At 42.3% G+C, this 17275-nt stretch overlaps 1 protein-coding gene across 1 annotated transcript in view; it reads right to left on the bottom strand.

Moving 5' to 3' along the window:
* Window positions 1-1384: 1384 nt before the first annotated feature.
* Window positions 1385-17275, bottom strand: part of LOC115041444 (transmembrane protein 266-like) — a 35585-nt gene continuing 19694 nt past the window's right edge. Inside the window, exons 3-10 of the mRNA XM_029498887.1 lie at window positions 13216-13370; window positions 11685-11758; window positions 10304-10360; window positions 9864-10002; window positions 6979-7094; window positions 5098-5293; window positions 2279-2341; window positions 1385-1998 (exon numbers count right to left, since the gene is read on the bottom strand). Coding sequence (XP_029354747.1) covers window positions 1385-1998; window positions 2279-2341; window positions 5098-5293; window positions 6979-7094; window positions 9864-10002; window positions 10304-10360; window positions 11685-11758; window positions 13216-13370 — 1414 coding nt within the window. The remainder of the gene's footprint in view (window positions 1999-2278; window positions 2342-5097; window positions 5294-6978; window positions 7095-9863; window positions 10003-10303; window positions 10361-11684; window positions 11759-13215; window positions 13371-17275) is intronic.

The following is a 17275-nucleotide window of genomic DNA, read 5'->3' as shown; positions in this document are numbered from 1 at the left end:
TCTGAATTAGTGATATGAAGGTAATTGCATGAGGGAGCTGATTCTTCTCATGACACACTTACAATGACTCGAGCAATTAGCAGTTGCTCTGACAGGTTCTCTAATGTTAATAACCTTAAATAATTCACATTTTAAACACCATATGCAAATAAGGAGATGATGAAAGTGCTCTGTGTTGTAATGAACCCCAGATACCAAACCACTGAACCTCACCAGGTCGCACGTTTAGCAGCAGACTGATCTCTTCCTGCAGCGTCTTTGCTGAAAATTCAAAACAAACAAAAGAATATATTAATAAAAGTCCGTAAGCTAGGAGCAGGTAAGGAAATACTAACTTTTATTTTTGCTATTTTCATTCAAATGAAAACACCTGCATTTGGCAATTACCTCCTCCATGTTGAGTTTACAAAAGTGTCTGTAAACATTAAAGTGCAAAGAATTTGCTTGCCATTTAGGGCACATAATCTTTTAAAGGTTCATGCTACAAGCACTCCAATCTAGTATTATTTGAAGAATCCAGCCACTTACCTTTCCATTTCATCCACACAAAAATACCCTACTAAAACAAAAATGCTATTCAATAAAGTTGGATGGTTCGTGGTTTCAAACAAACATGTGACAGAAAAAAAAGAAAAAAGAAAATTGGCTGTTTGAATAGTTAAAGCCAGTCTTATGTACCCTGTGGCTGTTTGAACAAACACTTAGTTGAAAATACATATGAAAAGGAAACAACAACAACAACACCAACAACATCAACAACAAAAAAAAAAAAAAAAAAAAAACACTCCTTGTAACTGCAGAGAATGGTGTGTGTGGTTTCTAACACTGTTCAGCATTGTTTTTGTTCAGTATAGGCTTGAATGGCCCCTTGCTGGTTTTAATTCATGTAAAGTTCAGTGCATTTAGGACCTATTCAAAGTGAGAATTCCTGATGAAAAATGTGTCCAAGAACACATTCAACTCCCCGTTACCGGGCTGTTATTGTCTTTGTTGTGCTATTTCAGGACATTTTCAGATTTTTTTTTTTTTTGATTTTTTTTTTTATCCATCACAAAGGAACAGAGGAGGTTGGACAGTATGACAAAGGGCCTAAGGGTTGTTATTGTCATTTCTACTACTGACTTCTGAACACGTCAAGTTAAGGGGCATCAGTATTAGCTGGAAGCGAAAGGCTCAAGCTTGCTCTGGATTAGCTAACATTGGATTTACACAGCAACAGAAAAAAATCCAATTTTTAAAATCTCATCTGGTCCCTCTTGTGAGGTTTTACCTGCCGCAAGAATTCAGATATATGCCAAACAAGGTGGCAGTTAAAAGAGAAATTAAAAAAAAAAAAAAAAAAAAAAAAACAGAAACAAAGTTCCTGTTTCTGTGTAAATGTAGTTTATGTGTCAGGCATGTGCCCCAGAGGTGTGTCAGCTGGTCCCAGGAGCCGGAACTTCTCGTCCAGGGATGGCTCGGTGGTGCTGCCCTGCAGGTGGATGAGTGGTTTGGTCTGCAGCAGCACACAACCCCTTCCCCGACCTCGTCTCTCCTCTTGGTTCCTGCGGTTGAAGATGTTTATTCTGTTGTCCAGCTCGGGGCTGGTCTTTTCTGAGCCTGTAGGGCTGGGAAGCTTTAAGTTGACGGGGTCCACTGCCAGGCCCTTTTGAGCAAGACAGGAGTCCTCAGAGAGGGAGGAGAGCAGTTCCTGCACCACCACGCTGGGGTCCCTGCAGCGGTCTTGGCCTGAGAAGGGAGGAGGGCAGCAGCGGTGAGCGCTGTAGCTCAGACCGGCGTCCTGAGCCGTGCTGCTGCAGTCTGTCATAGATGAGGCCGGGGCGTGGCTGCTCAGGCTGTGGGGCCGCAGTATGCTGGTGGAGGGGTCACTCACGGCGCTGCCCACCCGCTCCATAGCAAGCACCGGGTTTGACTGAACAGGATTTGTATTGGTGGGGAGGTGGACGTCAATGGCTGCCATGGTGATGATCCGAGTGCCTAAACCAGAGGCCCCAGCATCTTCAGGGACATTTCATACGCACAAACACACAATAACAAATTAGCCCTTTGTCTGATAGACAACACATCTAAACTGTGAAGGAACGTGGAACTGTGCTCTGTTGGAAAATATAGACAGACATTCAATAACCAGCGACTGGTTAGTAGACGATGGAAAGGTGTAAGATATTTACTCAGCAGATTATCTAACTGCGACTGAATGTGACAGTATATATATCTATCTACAGCATGAATCAATAGATAGAAAGCAACGTCTTCATCGTAGGATTTAGTCCCTTACCACTGCTTGCTTCAGTGTAGTACTGGCTGATGTAGTTGTTCATGTCATCATGCACAACTGGATCTGAGATAAAGAAGAAATAAGTCTTAAGAGAAAAAATCCGAGATAACAATTAATATTATCTACTAAAAAAGTATTCACAGAAAAACCTCAGGCTCTTTCTGCAATTTGAAAACAGCACCTCACCTGGAGAGATAGTTAACGTAACATCCTCCACCAGTGGACAGTGTTTTTCTCATCTGATCAACCACTCAAAGTGCTTTGACTTTAAAGCCACCTTCTCCCATTCACAAGATATTCACATACAGCCGTTATACCAAAACTGTGACTGGGCAGCCATCGTGGGTGATTTGTTTCAGTATCTTGCACAAATTACGAGTCAATTTAAGGCAAGTAAGATTGTGGAGTGAATTTACAGCAACAATCGAAAAAAAAATTACATTCATATTATTTCATTCTTAATTCAATTTAATAGCTACAAGTAAATAGTAATATCAGTTATGTCAGGAAAATATTCAAATTAGGGTTAAATACAGTGTAACCGACTCAATGACTATAATTTGATCTGAAATCTTTTTCTCTTCAGATAGTTCGGCCCATTTCATTGTTAACAGCACAAACTACTCCAAAAGGAAACTATCTCTTACGTTTACAACTAAATATTGACGGAGATGACTTACGCCCCAGGACACTGGTGATTTATAGGTGATCCTGCACACTTAGGTTGTGCATTAGCTGCACACTGGTGCACCAGAAATAAACTAGGACAGGGTGGGGTTGGTTTCAGCACTGAGAGAAACGGGGGAGTCGGGTCTTTGTTCGGCCTCGGATCCCTCCAGTCTCGCAGGCCTCTGCGTGTGTGGTGACTGTCTGTGATCTGCTCCGCTGGTCTGTTCGCTTGATTGGTCTTGAGCTCACTGTCCGCTGGCTGAGTGCGAACCCAGAGTACCCTGAGTGCTAGCCCCCATCCCCAGGGACATGCTGCAGACTCTGATGGGTAATTTCATTTATTTTTCAGTTTAAAATATTAATCCTTAAGCCACCCCTGGAGAGGAAGCATTGCACTCACTAAAACAAGACTGAGACAATCGCTGCACAATTAATAACACATGAGTCTTAAGAAAAAATAAATAAATAAATAAATAAAAGAATAAGCTGTCCAGCATACATAAAATTTACTGTCATCTGTCTTTGGAAAAGGAAAGATGGCATGCTGAGGTCTTTTTAGTTCAGCTCTAAACCGTCATTTCTATGGGTGAGGCATTCGTTCTACACCAAAGACGAAGGAGATCTCATCAAGGTTATTGATGTTGAAGCGAATGCTAAGCTAATTACTACTTTAATTTAAAAAAATGAAGAAATGTTTGATTTGGTAACATAGCAGGCTGCAGGCAGCATGGATGGATCCCTGACTCCAGCTGGCAGGTTATGTATCACCTACATTTTAAATGCAATATGCTTTATGTCAGACGTGATGAGTACAATCGGCAGCATTCACTTTCTTCAGAACTTGATTTATGACCTCAGTTCTACTTCATGTTCAGTTCACTTAATGTTAGCATGCCAAAGTAAGATGTTGTAGCTGTTTAACATCAGTGTTACAATCACCACTGTGGACACGTCGTTCATTTGACATTATCATGGGTATAGCCCAACAAACCTGTTAGCGTGGCTGCGGACCTGCAGTCTAACGTCTTAACGCGTAGATATCAATCACGTTTGCTTCTGCTTAGATAGTTTAACAGAGCAGCGTTTTTCCTACCAACCAAACATGTCGCGTCTTCCTTTGCTGCAGTATCATTACTTTATTTTTTACTTCTGTCTTTTGTTTGCTGAGAAAAAGCTCCACTGGGCTGAATGTGATACACAGTTTGGTACTTTGAGCTGAGACATGATAATAGACGCTGCGCTGATAGTTTGATGGCTCCGTGCAGGTGAGACAGCGAGAAGCCCGTCAAGGCGTTGCTGCGTGCAGCACTGGGCAAAACACTTGACTTGATGTGAGATGACCTGACTTGCCTTAAGCCCCGTGGCCTAAGTGCTCCTCCCAGTGACCATGTTTCAGTAAAAAGTCCCACTTGTTTCTGAGGACCAGATTTCCCACTATGCCCTCGGGGTAATTTTGTGGCTGCCGTGGAACCTGCTTTTGCCCTATTGTGGTTTGCAGGTGAAGGGGAACAGATGTTGACAGGGACCCACTTCTTCCTAACAAGGCCCAATTCACAGAGCACTCTGTACCTGAAATAGCCCAAGTGGTCTGGGCTGGTTTGGCTAGCCTCGCCACGAGGGGAGGCGGGAAGAGAGATAGTTTAAGCTTGACAGACGCCCATGGAGGCCGACGCAGTGTCAGAGAACATGTTTGTTTTCTCCAGGATTCATCAGATCCCTAAAAGCTTTTTTTTTTTTTTTTTGCCCTTCACATTGATCCCAGAGCGCCTGCGGTCAGATGGCTGTTGCGTGTCAGCATGAAGGGACTAAGAGCCCGACCATGAAGATGCTCCAGGGCAACTGCTTCGGATTAAGTCTACATCGCTCCGGCATCCAGTTCACCTGATGTTACGATGTTCGAGACTTTTTGTTCCACATAATTATGTACATACTTTATGCTCCACCCCCCTCCTGGTTGGTCAGCTTTCTCAAACAAACACCTGGCACATTGTGTATTATCAATATCTTAACGCTGTCTGCTTTGCCCTGAATGCACCGACTTAGAAGTCATCCAAATGTCTTTTAGAGCCAACAGATGCTTTATTAAGAGTTCGTTCAAACCCTTAGCACAAAAAAAAAAACAAAACACTGCTTTAGAAACCGCACCATACCTGCACTGGTGTGGTGCTCCCTGGGGTTTCTCTGGCCACTTTCATCATCAGACTCCCCAGGAGTCAAGCCTTCTACAACCTGAAAGCTCCTGCCCTGTTTACCCCACACATGGTGGACCTGCATGGCTGCTTCACGCTCTGCTGCAAGGTCCAGGTCCTGCTGGGCCAGATGGGCCCTGAGCTGCCTGATCTCAAACTGGAGATGGTCGTATGTGCGTGTGATGGAGACGAGTGGGGTGGAGGACAGTCGCGATGGTGATTGAACAGCAGGGAGAGTGACAAGAAAAGAGGAGGGGAGGGGTTTGGAGACAGAGAGTGACAAGTCGGAGGGCAACAAACAGAACAGGGAGAGGCATGTATGAGGAAATAGAAAACAGGAAGCAAGAGAAAGTGATTTGTGTGATTTCAACTCAACAAACAATTATCATATTGTCTGACAGATTTGTACATCTGAGGTGTAAAATATATTGGATGTGACTCTTAGATATGCAGGTCATGGCCATCAAGGCAGAGCTGAATCAACAGTTCATTAGGCTGTAGATACTCGACAAAGTTTAATCACTCAAGAGCGACACCGTCTCAGATACTCAGACAACAAAGCTTTCCCCTGAAATCTCGATTTGTTTTCTCTAATCTTCTCTTCACATAGCAGATCATGTAAGGAAACATCAAGGTTACAGCATAATATTTTTCAGTTGTACTGTGAGTTTTCTTCTGAACAGTCATTATGTCTCTCCGTGACGATTTCAAGGTTTGGGGCTTTAGCACAAGGCCCGGTGATAACGAAACACAGCTGTACCAAATACGTTATGATAGACATGGAGTTTTTAGAACTCTTGAAACTTTTGTTGTCAATGCAACATCAGCCCAATCACATTTTTGACGGAGAGCATGATCCCACAGGACAATCAATTAACATAAGAAATGTTGCCATGATAATTGATGTATTGAAATAATCATTATTCATCTCTGGCGTTAAACCTGAAGCTTTTTTTTTTTTGGGGGGGGGGTAGTATTTATTTGCTGTAGTCTCCTTTTCCCCCTGTGGTATCATCATCCGTGGGTGTGCTCTGAGGATTCATGATGAAATGTGCAGAAAGAGTCGACCTGTTTGTAGGTCCTTGCTGCCCTCCTCTGGTGGTGATGTGACAGTTCTCTCAGTGGAAGATAGTGTTGCAACCCTAAACTATTTACCACAACAACTCTATAATCCTTTTTCATATATAAAGATTAAACGGCAATATGGGTGTAAATGAACTATAAATGAAATAGAAACCATTTAGCGACAAACTCCTGGTAGGGAATTTGAACACTTTTATTCATGGCACATACGATTGTGTCATGTGTGACCACATCTATGTTGATTTAGAAGTCGTATCCTGTTCAGTCATCTTTTGAGCGCTACACACACAATCAAATGTGGCTGTGAAGCTCTCACAGTTATTTCTTCACTAACACACAACTGACGAAATGGACAGTTTCGAGAGTTTTAAAATAGAAACCAATAGATGGGAACTGTAAAAACAGCAGAGTTCACTTAGACCCTTTTCAACTTTGTGCTGTTAACTGTGTGTCATAAACACCCAATCTTTTTTATATATATATATATATTTTTTTTATAAAATATTGCTTAATGCAAAATTTCTAATTGCTCTGCAGAGGCACAGCTGGTTGTGTTGTGCATAAAGACCTAGAAACTGCTCCTCGAACCTTCCTCTTACCTGCCTGCATTTCTAGCTAGTGTAATAACTGTGCACCTTTGTCCTCCCTACAAATACGTGGTGTCTAGAAATATTATAAGAGACAGACTAGACCTGCTATATTTGAAAAGTCTGCATGCGGGGATATGGGAAATGAGGCTCGGCCCGTTTTGGTACTCACAGCCTGTTCCTGGCAGATCTGAGTGAGACGCTCCAGCTGCTCCTCTCTCACAGCCTTAGTCTTCTCGCACTGCTGGATCTCCAGTTCCATCTCAACTTTGACTTGTAGCACATAAGCTAAGACGTGACAGGAGGGAGGAAGAGAGACAGATCATCTGTATGAATAATGGTTTTATTCCATAAAACACAAACCTAAATGAACTGAAAACAGCTGCATAAAGACACTTGTGGTAAAATCCACTGAGGTCAAATGGGGATCAAAGGTCAGTGTTTTGGGGGAGCTGTCTGTCAGACTGCATGGATCTCTGGTTGATCGTTGCATCGTATCTTGAACGCTGATGTCAAAAAGTCACATGTTTTTTAGTAGATCACGTGTCATTTCGCTTCACAAAGTCTCTACACATCTGGGGCCCGTGTACAGCATCTGTGTGAACTGCAGTCACTGCCCTGAAACTGAAATGGTGGGGTCAGAGATGGGGCAGCATGTTCACTGATATTAGGATGTTTGGGATTTGTTTTTTTTTTGTTTTTTTTTTTATTGTTAGAATAAATAACCTTCACCCTACAAGTAGTGTGTCTGTCATGACCTCCTTCTTACAACAGTGTCGTCCTGAAGTGTTACCAGCAACTTCTGAGCTGCCACAAATCAAACTTGACTCTTTTCCGTGATCTTTTATCAATTTCATCAACTCACGTCACAGTTTTTGTTTTTTGTTCTTTTTTGACTGAAGAAGTTGCAGCTCATCTGTTGCTCTGTTTTTTAAGCGATTTAACTGATTACTTTATGAACTATACAGTAAATATAATGCGCAAAAATATCACACGAGCAGTCGGCTCGGAAGTGATGCGTCAAACTCTTGAATCACATTTTGATCAGTCCGTGTCTCCACCTCGTGCAATCTCGCGGCACGTTTTATTTATACATGACACACTTTAAGGTGTGCCTAAAAAAAGGATGCTGAGAGTAAATTTGGATACCTGTTGTCGTCGCAGTTGGCAGACAACCAGTCCCTCACACCTCTGCCGTCACATTTATCAGTCAGCCGCATGATATCACACGTGGCAAAGCTCTACACCCTGACGGGGGCCGTTGCTACGAGCAACGTAAGGGGGGTGAAATATAATCAGTAATCCTATTCCAACATGTCTGTAGGTGTTGTGGTTGTGAATGTGAAACATTATCAAGACTCAACTGGCGGCTTCGCCTAAACGCTGAGATGAGAATGAAACACCGGGTGGGGAGGGGGCATTGCACAAGGCCGTCACCACATGCTCCTCATACCTATTTATAGTCACGTTGGGATAAACACAAAAGAGGGGACATCAGATGGGCCCATCGCTCCAGTCAGAATTCAGTACAAAAGGCTGGAGCAGAGGTTGTTTCGTTTAGTCGCACATTGTTTTAGTGAGGGTAATAATTGAACATTTGTGTGAGTGTTAGTGCGCTTACTGTGCCTGCGTGTTACACCATCACTAACAGCTGTCGTAATTCACGAAATTCACAAACCTTTATCGCATATATACGCAAATAATTGTGTTTTCCTGAGTTCCTTGCTGTTTTTTTTTTTGTGTTGTTGTTTTATTTTTTTTTTTTTTTTGTGCCTCACCATCGACCATATGTTAAGTACTACAGCTCTGCTGAAGGCAGTATCATCATTACAGCTCTGAGAAGTTTGGATTTTTATTGCAATTGTTGCAAACAGGCGATGCACTGCATTTGGTTTCTGAAGTCGTCTGCAGGTTAAAGTGCCTCACTGTTGGTTTTGGTAAAGCTAAATGAAACCTTTCGCTTAATTTACTGCGCAGCAAACTGTTTTCATTTAAAAACACTGTGGTTCCTTTTTTTGGACCACCTATTTTCTGATTGTGTTTAAGAGGCTGATATTTCCCAGCTGGCATGTCACACTGCTAATACATTCAACTTTGTTTTTCTACTTTTTACAAATTCAGATGCTGTTCTCTGTATTTCCCACTCCCATAGGTCCAACACAAATATTGCCTTTTTACAAGTCAAGTTAATTCTGTGAAGGACTCACTCCTTCTCCTGCGATAACTGAGCCGGTCCCTGAGCTGTATATTTATTGAATTGAGTAAGACTTTTTTTTCCTCTCTCCCCTCTCTGAGGTGCGTTGCCGCCTGCACAACAACAAAACTCAATCACTCACAGAGATCAAACCCAACAGGTCGAGGTGTGCTGGAAGAAACTTATGAGTTCATTCCCCTGAAACCAACACTGCAGCAGCATGTTAAGAAGCACAAGTGTTTCACCAGAGTAAACCAGCGATGCTTAAACGTATACTTTCTGATTAATTACGTCTTTATGTTGATGATCTGTCTGTAGGTATGAAAAATATTATTGTCATGTCAAACTATTGCTGTAACAGGAAATATTGTCTCCATTGAACATTAAAAGGGAAATTTTACACAGAAGAGCTTCACTTGTCCTCCGTCTAGGTGGATTTAAACAAACTGCACAGTGAGTTCCTCTGCGGTCTGCGCAGTAGATCCTGCTGGCAGTCAGAGGCCCACGGTGAGGGTGACCTCCAAACAGATATCGAGCGGGTCCATATTAGCATAGGGGGAAGAACAACCACTATATTTATTATAGCCTCTCTGAATCTGCTTAACTAGCCCCTTACAATCAATACTAGTTAGAGTAGCAAAGTGGCAGCAATTTACTCTGAGCCATGATCAATAGCCACATTGCTCTGAATAGTAAATAATTTGTATAATCATGGAGAGAAAAGGGTCACACTGCTCTTTCAGGGCCAGCTGATTATTTATGCATCTGTGTTCTTTTGGGGGAAATGAAAATGCTGTTCCTTCTTCAATCGTGCCACAAAATGATTCCGATTGATGGATGTAAAGTTTTTCGTCTGCCCCCACCATCAATGATCCTCTTGACCCTCCAGATGCGTAAGGTGATGATGAGGCTGATGGCATCCCAGGGGCTGCTGGGCCCATTGGCCACCGTGGAGGCCACCATGGGGGCCAGGGACAGCACGATGATAGCGCCATCAAACACCTGTGGGGAGTCGCACACACAAGCAGACGTGCAAAATTGGTACCGCAACCAAAGGACCCTTACCCAAAAAACTACGAGTCCACTGGGCCACATTAAGCAGCTGCTGGTGAGAGTTTCATATTCATCCACACACAGATGAAACTGGACTGATCCCCTCATCCAACTCTTGGCAAGACGGCAAATAAACATAAAGCTGGGCATACAGGTATGTAATGTAGGAACAGGTGGTCAAATTAAAAACAATATTAGAGGAAAGCTGGAAAAGATTCAAACTGTGATGACACAGGACTGCAGTACTCACCTCGACTTTGTTTTCTATGTAGTCCCAGATCCCAAGCACAACAATTCTGAAGACAGTCTGAGAGCGGCAGGAGAGGGATAAATGAAAGCATTAAAATAGATGGCAGAGGGAGTGTACATATAAAAAGCTCCTGTGATATTCTCAGTCTTTTGAGTTGTCATCACATCCAACAACCTCCATCAAGACGTGTGAAGATGGAGTGAAAACTGAGGAGGGGCCCATGCAGTTTTCCTCTTTCGATCTTTACTTCTAAATACTGTAAAATGATAAGAAAGCCACATCTGAAACGAGCCAAAAATAAAAAGAGTAAACGTTTTCGACTGAAGAAAAATATGCCCCAGATAGGAAATATCAAACATGCGTAACCCGACAATATGGAAATGTCACCTCAAAAAAAGGTAAAGAAGTCTTTTCCCGTCTAAAGTATTTATAACTAACCTAATCCTTCAATTCTGCACCAATATGTGCCAATTGTTCTCCAATATTGGTCTTTGACTTCCAAAGGCACAACACTTGTAATGTGACCGCCTATCAAATTCGACATTGTGCTCGTTGAGCGCTGTTGGTTGCAGGCCCATTGATTTACACTCCAATTAGCATGGGATGTCATGTACGAGTGGTCGTGCCAATCCATCATCTGGAGCACATGTTGGAGACCAGTGCTGGTGTGAAATGAGAAGCGCGGCGACCACGCCTGCATGTCTGAAGGCTGTTCGCTGACTGGTGCCTGCTGAAACGCTCCACCTTACTGTACGTAACACCATTCCCCGATGGTTCTCCTCCGATGATGTCAGCGGGACCGGCGTTTGGAAGGATCACATCTCTCCAGCCCCATCCCCACTGCTCATTAAGCGCAGCTGTAATTATTGCTCCTGCAGGCTCACTCGTAATTAATGTTTGGTTTAGGGCGTTGGGGCTGAGGCTGTCGGGGTAATTGGTTTGCACCAATAGAGGCCTGTGGGCCACATTCTCCCCTCTCCATTGCGTTTTTTTATATTTCCAACCTGATGATAAGACATTGTTTTACCAAACAAAGGCTCAAATTTTATCAAGACTAATTACAAGCATGGTTCAGATGATGGATATTTTCCTAGCAATCCAGCCTTGAGGTAGAATTTCTGAGGCTAAAGCGAACTTCTGACAAGAAGACTGGAGTATAATAATTGAAGTTAAATGGCAGCCACCCACTCTAGTTCCCTTAGGCTTGTACTTGGTTTGCACATCCGGGACAAAGGACATAATTTAAACTTTAAGGAAGTTAAGTTTGGTTTAATTGAATCACGCATTTAAAGGAAATGCAGAATGTCATCTTAAATTTCAGCTTTTTATTAGTGGTGGTGGCAAAAACAATGTTCAATTGACCCCAAAAGGAACCTCTTACCTCTGAGAAGAAGAGAGAGAGGATGATAAGGCTGATCCAGTGGATGATGCTCGCAAATTGAAAAGCATTAGAAACTGTTGAGAGAAGAAAGCGAACAAATGTAAAGATTTTTAGGAAGATAAACTGAAAATGAATGGGTTGGGGGTCTTGGATTGTCATTAATAGATGCTATAATTCACCATTTGTACTGCTCCTATTGCTCCTCTCTTTGATATTTTGTCCATCAGCACCTTTAGGTCCATCCATCAGTCCTTAGTGCCAACCTGGATTTGCTCATGTCCTGCACTGCTAATCTCTCTGCGCACTCGCTCACTCCCTTCTGCCTTATTGCAAACGCCTCTCCAGAATACAAGAGATCTGAAGTGACCGGAGGCCCGCAGTCCCTGCAGCGAGACTCAGGTATCGTCAGAGCTGGACGCCGGCCAGTAATCGATGGGGATGTGTGCCTGCTGCCGTTGACAAGAGGCTTGCTTCATTATCACCTCTCTCCATCATTCTCCATCACAACCATTTACCATCCTGCTCCACCAGCAGCTCTGTGACTGGCAAGACTGCACACAGCAGTGACGGAGAGAGCCGACACTAAATACATACACATGATTGTGGCAGTGCACATCGATGTCGTCAAACAGCACTGCTCTGCAGTAAATTCTCATCTGACATTATAAGATTGTAAACAGGGCTTATAGCCGATGGAGGTGGAGATATCCTATCATTAATGGAAAGAAAAGATGATTTCACTATAAAAGATTTATTTTTTTTTTATTTGTCTTTGATTTATTTTTGCTAAATATTGGATACTTTTTACTGCTTTCGCCTTTTGTCTCTCCCGTTGAGCCAAAAAGGTTGGGAACTTTTAATATTTACTGTAATAAAGAATTAAATATAATTGTTACAGTGATTAGCACTGTCACTGTGGCAGTTTCCTCCATCAGTCCAAAGACATGCAGGTTTAGGCTGAGTGGTGACTCCTGGGCCTGGGACTGAATGGCTGTTTGTCTCTATATGTTAGGGACACTAAAGTTGATGTATGAGAGTTAACCAAACGACTTCGAAATGCCAAGTATACTTTAAAAGAACCTAAGTGAAGCACTTCAGTGAATGTATTGTGAATGCTTCATCACACCAGCATAAGGGAATGAAACAAACTACAACCAGAACAGATACCCGTTCTTTTTATGACCTCTAAACTTCTTGGATTCAATCAGTTTATACACACAGCAGTGCAGATTTACAGTACAGAAGACACTAATGACTGACGGAATGGATGAATTCAACGAAATTCATTAGCATGAAGGTCATAGTGTGGGGACAGCACCAGCCAAGAGTAAAAGACTCAGTTTAATGTTCAAGGACGGTGGAGTACAGAACCGCTGCTGCATGCTGCACCAAAAGCCTCCCAGGTGTTCACACAGGCATTGCTGGATTTGCATACTTAGCAAACATCAACTTAATTAAAATAAATAAATAAATAAATAAACAAACCATGATAAAAAGGAGAAATAAGTAAAAAGCTGTGCATACTACTTACATTGCAGGAGTTTGGTGTCTATGAGCAGCTCCAAAGACAGGAAAAGCACCACCAGGATGACACAGGCCACCAGGATACAGTTGAAGCCGGCGCTGAGCAGACACACCTGCCACAGGGCCACCCGACGACCACAGCAGGGCTTCAGCCAGTTGGACCTGAGGAGAGCGGCTAAAGCTCAATAACGCAATCGTTTTTCAAACCGCACAACACACTTCACAGTTTCATACTTCATCATCACTTCAAATTAGCTCTCTGAGTCAGTGGATTGCCTTTTAAGCAAATTAAAAACTGCATCAAATGAACTGAAGGGCACGGAGCTGCGGTGAATAATGACATCACTGCCTTACATGCATGAAGTGACATTGTTGAGCGTCAGGCTGAGCAGACAGTTGAGCTCCCTGACATGGCCAACAGAGGGTGGTAGTTTACACTTATGAAAATGTGTATTTAAAAAAAAAAAAAAAAAAAATCAAGTTTGGTGGCAATGGCCAGAGCAAAAAGGGAATGGTCAGAGACAAGGACAGTGAAGCTCTGTCGACTGGTGACTTGACCATCAGCTGTAGTCGTGACTGGAATACAGACGGACTCCTCTTTTAATGGCAATGAAGGGAGTCACTGTAGAGGATCCTGCCTTTATGTTCAGCAGAATAAATGATCCGAAACGCCAGTTAAAGAGCGATGTATAAATAAAAATTGGAATGAACTTAGGTATTTTCAGTCATTAGTTAGAAAGTCAACATCCTTCCTTTAGCTTCAGGATAAGATGATCCATATTTAAGAGCGGGGGAAATATTTTTAAGACTGGGAAAACAAAAGGTTTATTGTGCTGGGAAGTGTTAAAAAAAAAAAAAAACAGCATTTAGACCACTAAAGTGTTTGGCAAGGAGGCTCAATGCTATTTTGAAATAGAGAGCGAGTCTTACAGATAAACTACTACAAGGGGCTGACGGTAGGAGCTCAGAGAGACAATGCCTCTCACCGGCTCTCCAGCTGGAGTGGAAAGTTGGCGCTGCCCACTACCTTTCCCTTCGCCCCATGCACTGGCATGGACCAGGCAGACGTTGGCAGAGCATTTCCCTCCTCTGATCATGTCTTCATTCCTTGGCGTGGCGCTAACACGAGCAGCTAACGAGCTGCAACAGTGGCAAAATGGCTCCATTTTCACCGAGGCTGTGGCAAAAACCGACTATGCTGCACTCATCACGCAGGAATTTGAATATTTTATCTGTTTTAATACCTTTTCCAGCCCATTAAACCACATCACCTTCTCACTGATACTGTTGGATGGAAGGCTGCTGGTGTCGAGAACTGCATTTCAATGAGACGAGCATCCATCATTAACTCAAAGAAACAAATTAAGCCACAAAGTCTAAAAATGATCAGGGTTGTCAGCTTGCCTCTCGTGATAATCTGACGTGAGGTATGTATATGCTGTGGGAGAACATTAGGGGGGGATTTCTTGCCTGGCAAAACAAATCTGACCATCACTGAAGACTCGGTATATCACTGCAGTAGAACAGAATGGATCCGCGTTTGTACGTTTCTCCTGGTGATTTTTCTCCCTTAATTTATATTGTAATAAGTTAAAATTTCCAGCAGCTGTCGACTTGATCATGCCACCCACCCAGAAGGAAGTATTTGTTCAAGGCTGGGATGGGTTGAGCCACAATCCCGTAAACAATGCAAGGCTAATCTAATAAAGGCGTAATCATGCTGATAGCAATCATCCTCTTGGCTTTGGGTGGGGTGGCACAAGTGGGCGAGCTCCAGATGGTGTAGAGTCTGCTCCACCAGAGTCTTGGCGAGACTCTGTGGATGCCAGGTATCGTACCATCCTGTGCACCGGCCTACATGCCAGGACACCTGGGTACCTTGTCTACGAGAAATAGAAAATAATAGTTGTTGACTTTATATTTCCATTGCCACTGATTGGATTGCCCTCAAGCCTGATGTAAGTGTTGCTGAGTTATCTCAGTTTAAATATTTTTGAAGCAAAATTAGGTTGGAAATCTGGAACTAAATTTAAAAGAGACGACATACTGATGAAATCTTCATGGAAGCTATATCCACGAGCAACAGAACACATCTCACAATTAGTGTTCTTTAGCTAAAATAAATACGTGTGACAAGAAAGTCACACATTCTCAACAGTCACCTCGACAGCACATCTGCGGCAGTTCATTTCTCATGCATGCCAATCACACCCCGCAGCATACGTTACCAAACTTAGAGGACCGAGAATTTAAGCAAACAAAAGCTGCTACACTACCTCCTGGATTCTTCCCCCCCGGAGGCATTCATGAGCTACAAATAATAGCTGCTGATATGTGAAACAGTTGTGAAAAGCAGGAAGATTTTATTGTTCAAAGACAATCTGGCCGTTAGAAAATGGACCAAATTAAAAAAAATGTCGCACAACAGTTGCATCAAAATACTTCATACGCCGCAGGGAACGGGAGAAAGAGCGAGTGAGTAAATAATCTCCTTCAGGTTTTGACTCGCTGGCTGCCACACTGAGCTGTTCCACCGGAGCAGGTGGAAGTGGCTGAAGGCCACCTTGACAGTCGTGGTCGAATGTGAGGAGAGTTTTTCCACCAGACTCTGGGGATTAGCGGCAGTCGACCAGCAATAACCTTCTCTTCTACCCATCACAGATTCATGGCCTTCCTTCAACGGCAAACAGTAGCGTTTCATTTATCTAAATATTTCAATTAGATCCGTTTGTTTGAGCCAGAGATGTGGAACGATTAAAGTTTTTAATCTGATAAATCAGAGGGTAGCTGTGGATTAATCACGATTAATCGTCGTTCATAAATATGAGCAAAAAACTCTCAGTTTCTCTGTATATTGTGGTAACAGAAAGATAAATGATGTAAAAAAGCCTGTATATATGTTTCATATTAGTTTTTTTTATCTATAACAGATCCAAATGAAGAGTCATTGCTCTTTTTTTAGTAAATATATATTTCTTTATAAAATGAACCACCAGAAGAGAATCGTTGTTGCGTACCTCCACGGAATAATGCCCTTTAAATAAATAAATAAATAAATAAATGCATTAATCAAGGCTTTTTAATTGTTGAACACGTTAAGGGTGACAGTCCTAGTTTCAACATAATGAACGGCATGCATTGAAATGTTGTGAGAATATATTTTATAAGTAGATCGTCATAAATGTTAGTTTCCTTTGAGCCAGATAATGCTGGGCAGTTTTGGAATATACTTTTACACACTTAAGAAAATGCTCCCGGGTGATTCGGTGCATTTGAGTCACCCAAACATTTCATTGGTTCAATCGGCCGCCATTTCCAAAGGTGATATCTTAGCAGACTTCCACCATATGATTAGATAGTCCATCAAAGTGCACCTTAAATCAAATGATTTCATGCTTCATTCAACTGCTGCAGGGTGGCAAAGAATAAGAAAAAAAATCACCAAAACAATAAAACTCCTACGGGGAGGTAGTAAAACAGAGGTGATAAAAGTGAAATACTCGACCCACAAACTTTATAAGGGTACAGTGTCATCAGACTTTCATGATGCCAGGAATCATGTCACAGCGCACTCAATCACTGTGAGCATCCGTTAATACAGCCTTTAAAGGGACGCCCATAAAAGAGCCCGGAGAACACGGTTTTAGGTACACGCAAGGTCTTGAATCAAAGTTCCTCAGCAGTAGTTGAGCCCACAATCAAACAAATCCAATAAAATTAAAATCTGTATAATCTCACTTACACTACAGTTTTCAAAAATGCCAGTTGGCATGACTTATATCAATCACGATGCATCCTCACGGAAATGCAGATGAATCTGATTTTTCGTGGGGCTAAATATATTACACTCTGTTATCTGTGTGTTCATAAAGAAAATAATTTCATTACGATCAGTGCTAATGTCCAGTTTCTGTAACCACGGAAAGTCTTTTACTTCACTTATTTATCTTAGCTCAGCCAAAACTGGCACACAAGTTAATTAGTTGAATTTGTTTTCAATTATTTGTAAACAATAACATAGCAGTAAAGAACTTTTCTAAATGAATATATAGCAGAGTAACAGGACA

This window comes from Echeneis naucrates, chromosome 3 (assembly GCF_900963305.1).
Source record: "Echeneis naucrates chromosome 3, fEcheNa1.1, whole genome shotgun sequence".
NCBI lineage: Eukaryota > Metazoa > Chordata > Actinopteri > Carangiformes > Echeneidae > Echeneis > Echeneis naucrates.
The sequence above is the reverse complement of the archived record's forward strand: the minus strand, read 5'-3'. Positions and strand labels throughout refer to the sequence as shown.